Source organism: Phascolarctos cinereus, unplaced genomic scaffold (genome assembly GCF_003287225.1).
Source record: "Phascolarctos cinereus isolate Bilbo 61053 unplaced genomic scaffold, phaCin_HiC Scaffold_3;HRSCAF=262, whole genome shotgun sequence".
NCBI lineage: Eukaryota > Metazoa > Chordata > Mammalia > Diprotodontia > Phascolarctidae > Phascolarctos > Phascolarctos cinereus.
This window is the reverse complement of record NW_027555736.1, coordinates 48,644,185-48,651,225: the sequence shown is the minus strand read 5'-3', so window position 1 is coordinate 48,651,225 and position 7,041 is coordinate 48,644,185. Positions and strand designations below refer to the sequence as shown.

General features: G+C 50.0%; 1 protein-coding gene across 1 annotated transcript in view; it reads right to left on the bottom strand.

The window, feature by feature from the left end:
- Positions 1–3,120: 3,120 nt before the first annotated feature.
- Positions 3,121–7,041, bottom strand: part of CUNH15orf39 (chromosome unknown C15orf39 homolog) — a 30,158-nt gene continuing 26,237 nt past the window's right edge. The window contains exon 4 of the mRNA XM_078151599.1: positions 3,121–5,191. Within this exon, the coding sequence (XP_078007725.1) occupies positions 4,794–5,191 (398 nt within the window). The 3' untranslated portion in view covers positions 3,121–4,793. The remainder of the gene's footprint in view (positions 5,192–7,041) is intronic.

The window sequence follows — 7,041 nt, the reverse complement described above, 5'->3', positions numbered from 1 at the left end:
ATGATATGCCCCAAATTCTCCATGGAACAAGGCCTGCCTTTTTTTTTTTTAAACAATATTCTTCTACGTGGAATAGTGCCACGGTAGTCCCTGCTCCTGGGAGGGCAGAAGCTGGAGGCTTCCTTGAGCTTGGAGATTTTATCTGTAGTAAGACTAACATCAGCTGGGTTTCTGTAACACTGATATGGTGAGTTCCTAAGAGCTGGGGGTCACCAGGCTGCCTAAGGAGGGGCAAACTGGTCCAGGCTGGAAAGATAAACAGGCTAAGACTTCCCTACTAATCAATATTAAGGTCAGGCTGTGAGTGGCTGCTGCATTTCCAGCCTAGGTGAGGTAGGGAGACCCACTCTTCAAAAACAAATAAACAAAACACTGGCTTTGGACTCAGGAAGACCTATGCTCAAAGACTCACTGCCTCTGAGCCACAGGACCCCAGATCTATAGCTGAAAAAGACCTTAAAGTCCATCTAGCTGAACCATTTTATAGAGGAGGAAGCTGAGTCCTAGGGAGAAGTGACTTGGCCAGGGTCACACAAAGAATAAGAAACAAAGCTAGGATTTGAACCCAAGTCTTCTGACTTTGGAGTTAGCATTTTCTGCATCGCCTCACAACCATTCTGTGAACCTGGGCAAACCGCTTAACTCGAGTGACCCAGGCCATGCTCTAAGAGGGGCATCTAGGTGGCTCAGTGGATAGAGCATCGGCCCTGAAGTCAGGACTGTACAGAAAGCACGTAAATCCTGCCATCGGAGAGCAGGAAGCCGAGGGCCGCCACAGCTGAGTCAGAGGCCTGGGTTCAAATCCTACCTCTGGTACTTAGTGACTGGGTGGCCTTGGGCAAACTCAGTTATTCCTTCTGTAAAATGAGGGCATTTGGCTTGAGCAGGCATATTGAACACCCAAGGGCAGAATCAGGTTAAAATGTAACTGGGAAACGTTTAACTAAATAAAATAAAACGTAGGTGTTAATATGTGGTTGTCTAAGTCAATATGTAGCCACAGGCATTGGTTTAATGACCCCTGTTTTTGAGTTTGACACTACTGGACAAGAGGGTCTCTGCAGGAAGTTGGTGGTGCAGCAGATAGGAGCACTGGGACTGGAATCAGGAAGGCCTGGGGTCAAATGCCACCTCAGACCTAGTTGTGTGACCTTAGACAAGTCACTTAACCTGTCTGTTTCCTCAGCTGTAAAATTGGAGTCGTTATGAGGATCAGATGGTTGTAAAGTGCTTGACGCTGGGCCTGGCACATAGTAGCCACTCTAGACATCATCATCATCATCATCATCATTAGAGCTCTAGAGCTATGATCCCAAGCTTGTTAAATGTTGTCTGGGAAAAGGAAGTGGGCAGGGTAACTGCTGTGGATACCCTGGTGATGTAATAGGGTCAGGGTTCTGGAGTCGAAACAGACCTCAGGCGCCTTCTGGTCTAATCCCCTCGTTTCATGTGTTTGGAAACTGAGTCCCAGAGAAGAAATCTAGCATGTAGGATGGACTGGGGGGGGACAGGACATGCACTCATAAGCATATGTGTGGATGGGTCGCAATCATACCTGCAGACTAATGATAAAGTGACTCAATTGTGAACTTCCTTCCCAGGGGAAACTTTTTTCCCCCCACCTTTGGACAGTGTTACCACAGCAGTAGAGTAAGAAATGCTATAAATTTGCTGCATATTTGGGTTTCAGGAAGGCATTTGATATCACCCCTCAGCAAGGGCTGGATAATGAAACAGGTGGACTTGGAAATGGCTGGATCAATGAACGTCTATTGGCAGTATAATGGGTACAAGCCTGAGGAGGAAATTCTTTTGTTGGTGCTATTCTTCTGTTTTTGAAGAGGACCGATGGCATCTCAGGGTGATGTCTTGACTTGTGTGTGAATTGGATTTAAGTGAGGCAGGGATGTGCAGTCATCAGCTTTACTCTCTCCTCCACTAGTGGCTTGAAGGCTCTGTCCTTGGTCCTACCTCCTCTCAACATCATTATGACTCAAAGGCAGGAATGCCATGCTTATCAAATTTGTAGATGACGCCATTTTGGATGATAGAATTAGAATCCCAAAATAACTTGACCTGTCAGGCTGGAATGATGAATAAATGGTGTAAGGTAGAGCACAGAAAATTGGTCTTGGAATCAGGAAAACCTGGGTCCAAACCTTGTTTCCTGGACAAGTCACTTCTCCGTACCTTAAATAAGTCCATAAGACTAGGTCAAAGGTAGGCACTCTGGGAACTCTCGGTATATCTTCTTTTATAGGATGGGGGCATGGCTAGAAAATAGTCCATATAGAAAAAATCTAGTTTCAGTGGTCCTCAAGCACCATTATCACCTGAGTGGGGAGGTTGACATGGTATTTATCTCATTTTTTCTCCTTATATCCTCAGCACCCAATACAGGGCTTGGCACCTAGTAGGTACTCAGTTCTAGACTCCAGCACTGAGATGGCTCACATTTCTGTGGTGATTTGAAGGGATACCAAGCGCTTTAGGAGCACACAGTTCTTTATCTGAGCCTCACAACAAAGTGTGAGGAGGGAGATAATGTAGGTGTCACCATCCTCATTTTATAGAGGAAATAAGGATCTCAGAGGTTAAGTGACTTGCCCAGTGTCACACAGCTAGTAAATGTCTGAGGCCCCATTCAAACTGGGGGCTTCCTGACTACTAAGCTTCCAAAATGACTATCCCAGGAAGAATGCCTGCTGGGGTAAAATGTATTCAGTGGAGGTTGACCAGGATGGTGGGCAAGCTCCAGGGAATTACATTTCATCTAAGCAGAAAAACAAAACATTTTCTTGAAAGCAGAGCCATAAAACAATGTAAATGATTCCTTGTTAGATGGTGAGCTCCCCTTCACTGGAAGTATTTAAGCAAAGGCTACGGGACCACCTTTTGAGGAAGGACCCCCTACATTGGTCAAGAGATTATTATTACCTGTAAGGCTTTGTCTAATTTGGGGGTTTTCTTTTTGGTTTCTACACCTGCCCCCTCCCACTACTTCCCACCCTGCCCAAGCTATGGAACAGCTAAGAGCCTGAATGCCTGGCTTGAACCATCTCCTGACTCTCCCCACTCAGACCACAAGCCCCCTCCCCCTTCCCAAATCAGGACGACCACTTCCAAAACAACCCAACAACTTTTATTGGCGTATTGCCACCGGGGCTGGCCGCCTCCTTACAAAACATTAAATAGTGAAGGGACTGACTTGGGCCAAGAACTGTACAAATTGTACACACACAAGGAAAGAGGCCCTATCTGTGGCCATGGGCTGCGGGGAGGGGAAGCATCACTTCTCTGGGGCAGGGAGCCAGGCCAGGCCGCCTGTGGGGTCGATGAGGTGGGGGTTGTTTTTCTGTCTCCTTAAAATGTGTGCTGATTCAACTGTGTGCTGGGCCAACTTCCAGAGAGGGAGGGATGGTGAGGGCTCTGTGCCCAGCCCATCCCTCTGTGCTCCTCCTGTGGCCAGGTGCTAAAGGGGGTTGAGGCAGCTGTCTGGGGCATGTCCAGCCATCATGGATGGACAGAGCTCTAGCAGGGCCCTCTCCTTGGAGGCTGGAATGGGTCTTGGACACAACGATGGGGAGTAAGGCTGGCTCCTCCCCTCTCCTGGGCTCAAAGGAGATTGCATTTCTAAGTTTAGTGGCAAACAGCTTTAGACCTGGGGCCAGTACAAGATACCCCTATGGGCACAGGATGTCCCCACAACTTTTAAGTACAGAGGTGGTTTACTGTTGCTTTGGTATTCCCCAGTGCCTAGGATGGTACCTGGCATAATAAATGCCTAAGAAATGGCACCAAATTGAGACCAGGAGAGGGGAAGCTGATTGGTTGTCCTGGGTGACCTCGTTCTCTGTCCAGGGTCTGGTGAGGGGCCAAGAAGCCCACCTAAGGTAAAGGTAATCAGCTCTCCTTAGTGCTGGAGTATGCCTTAGTTTCTGGTGCATCCCTGCCTTTAACAGGTCACTAAGCAGACCCATGACTTCACGGCCAGACTCAGAATCTGCTCAGATAGGTCACCATGGCAAACCTTTATGCCCAAATATCTGGCAGTGTTTTTCTCCAGATCGACCAGATATTCCAGGGCAGGATTTCCAGAAGAAAGGGGTGGTGAGGGGAAAGAGGTCATGACTTCCCTGGGGAATTTTGTGCTTTAGGAGGGTCTCTGGAAGCGCCCCCCTCACCACGTGCTACCTGACATTGGGGCAAGCCTGGGGCAGAAGCAGCAGAGGGGTTTGTACCTGGGTCTCTTGTCTCCCCCCAGGGTCGAGGAGGAGCAAGAATGGGTTACCTGCAGGAAAGACTTGGCCTGGGGCTAGTGAGAGGAGGTAGCAAGCCGACGAGAAGCGGGGAGAAGAAAGGGAGAGGAGAAAAAGGACCAGCCTGAGGTTCAAGTCCTGAGGAATAGACAGCAAGGAGAACGGAGTCTCCAGTTCTCAGCCAAGTCCTTGCTCTGGAGAGGAGTATTGGAAGGGGGTGGGAAAAAGGCAAGTGCAGACTGGAACAGAGAGGAAAGGGCAGGGAATCCTTGGGGGCTCTGGTGCTTAGCCTTCCTTCCAAGGGAAGGCCAGCAGGGCATGTAGCCAGGCCCTGGGTCATCCTTGGGGCCAGAGCTGGCCCTCCTGGTCATCCTCCTGGATATCCAGGGGGCACTGGACCTACGGCTCACGTCTCAGCTAAGCAGCAGTAAGCATAGTCTTAGAACATAAAACCTTCAACTCAGCCTTGAGAGGGACCTCTCAGACCTTCGACTCCTGCCCAAGCATGGCACCTCAACTTGGTGCCCAGCACTGCTACCCTACCAGCTCTGGGTAGGCTGGGGGCTGGGTCTGTGCCAGGCCTCTTCGCCTGCCCGTGGGCAATGGCAGGCCATCTTGCCAGGCGGCCTGTAGCAGGCGATGGAAGCGGGCACGGAACACAGAGCCAGGAAGCCCAGGCGGTGCCTGGCCTTCTGCCTCTGCCCTGGGCTTGACTGCTGAGACATTATCTGGTGCAGGCTCCATCTCAGGGGGGACCCCTGGCTGTCCAGACTCCTCAGAGCATGGCCCAGGGGTCCCCCTCTTCTTTTTTTTGGCCTTGAAGCCCCGGGGCTCCAAGTTGGCTGAGACTGGGCTGACTTCTTCTCGGAACTTGGAGCCTTCTGAGGGAGCAGCTTCTGCCTTAGCTTGGGGGCTCTGCCTGTTATGTTCTCCTGGAGGAGAGAGAAGACATTGAGATTAGGCAGGTAGGCAGGATGACTGATGGCTGCCCTTACTCTTGGCCCCACCTCCTCTGTGGTCTTGGAGAATGACCACTCTCCCCCACCCCCACTCTCCTTGACCCCTCTCTCTTAGGGTCCTAGCTAAAAAAAGGCAGCCCCCATCTCCTCCCCAGAGGACAGGTGATGCAGACAGAAGCAAAGACATGAACACACACACTTGGCTGCCCAGAGTGAATCCTGAACACGCAGCATGGCAGGGTCATGGAAGGGATGGGGGCATGCTGCCCACTTGGGCATAGGAGCATGGACCTCCTTAACCACCACACCATGCCTCACACCCCAAATCCCAAGGTCTCTGGAGAACAGGAAGGAAGACAGGCAGGGAAAGCAGAGCGTGAAGAGAAGGGCAGCATGGATTGTTCTAGTAAGCTTTCTCCACAAAATGGTACCTACTTGGAGGCATGGCCGCCAGGCTGTGAACAGGAACCTGTAAGAAATAAAGGTGGGGGTAATTTTCTGGAGAGAGGGAGGGGATGAGTATGAGGAAGGGAGGGGGAGCCCTGAGTACAGTGGGGAGGCCAAGAGAATCCAGGCCTCACTGCTTGGGGAGAAGATATTTGAGAAAGGCGCCTCGTTAAGTGATCTGGGAGTAGGGTGGTGGGGGTTAGTGGAAGGAGCCTTGGATCACACATATGGGTAGGAGAGTTCTGTCCCAAGTCAATCACTCCCAGCATAAGCAACATTCACTTCCCCTCCTAAAAAGGGAATGAGGCAGAGTGGTTTAGAGGGCCCCTCACAGCAATGATCCCGAGGCTTCCCAGTGCTGGGTATTAATAAGCAAGAGGCCCTCCTTCCCAATGTGCATGGCTCTTACTCCTCTCGTTTGTGATATTGTCTATAGAAAGCTGGGAATATGCACTATGGGTGCTGGGTGGCAAGAAAGAGGGGGACAGTTTATACCCCAAACCCATTTACTTCAAGAGCTGTAATTTGGATGGTATGGGTCATGTCTCCACCTACACAGGTGCCAACATCTCTATGCCTTAGTAGATTGTGGCTAGAACATACATCCCCTGACTGCCACCCCAGTGACCAACCTCTTGAGAGCTTAGCCAGGCTGGTCTGTAAGACAAACATGGAGTAAAGTAGCATTAGGGATGGAGTGATGGACTCTAGGAAGTCAGGGAGGCCCAAGTTCAAATCCTGCCTTGGACTACTAGCTGTGTGACCCTGGGCAAGTCACTTCACCTCTAATCATCCCTTCTTCACCATGTCTTGTGTGAGGAAATAAGGGCACGATAAAGGCTTACTACTTCTGGCAGTCCTAAGTCACTATTCTGCATCTGGTACAACTCACTCAGAGGCAGAGTTCAAACAAACAGTCCTTTTACTAAAAACATATTCCAGTACCCTCCTTCAGGTAGAAGTCATAGTTAAGAACCAGTTCAGAAAGATAAAAGCAAATAAAAAGCTACCAGCAATCAGGTTCCCTGGAGTCTCATAAACTCCCCATCAAAACCTGGAAGAAATGCTTTTATACTCCTCTTGCCCAAAGGGTCAATAGCTGAGTCCTGGATCAGTCCTCCTGGGAGTAAAGTGAACCCCCAAATGCCCCATGTCTGGGACAGAATTCCCTTGTAACAGTACTGGCTGGTGGTATGTGTGAGATGTCGGGGGGGGGTCTCGGGTGTATGGGGTGTGTGTGTGTGTATGTGTGTGTGAGATCTCATAGGTGAAGTCTTAAGGGTAAGGAGGAAGAACCCTGAATATCTGGGGTGGATTAAATCTGGTTGACTTTGTAGAATCATTGACTCAGAAAATGTCAGAGCTGGAATAGAGCC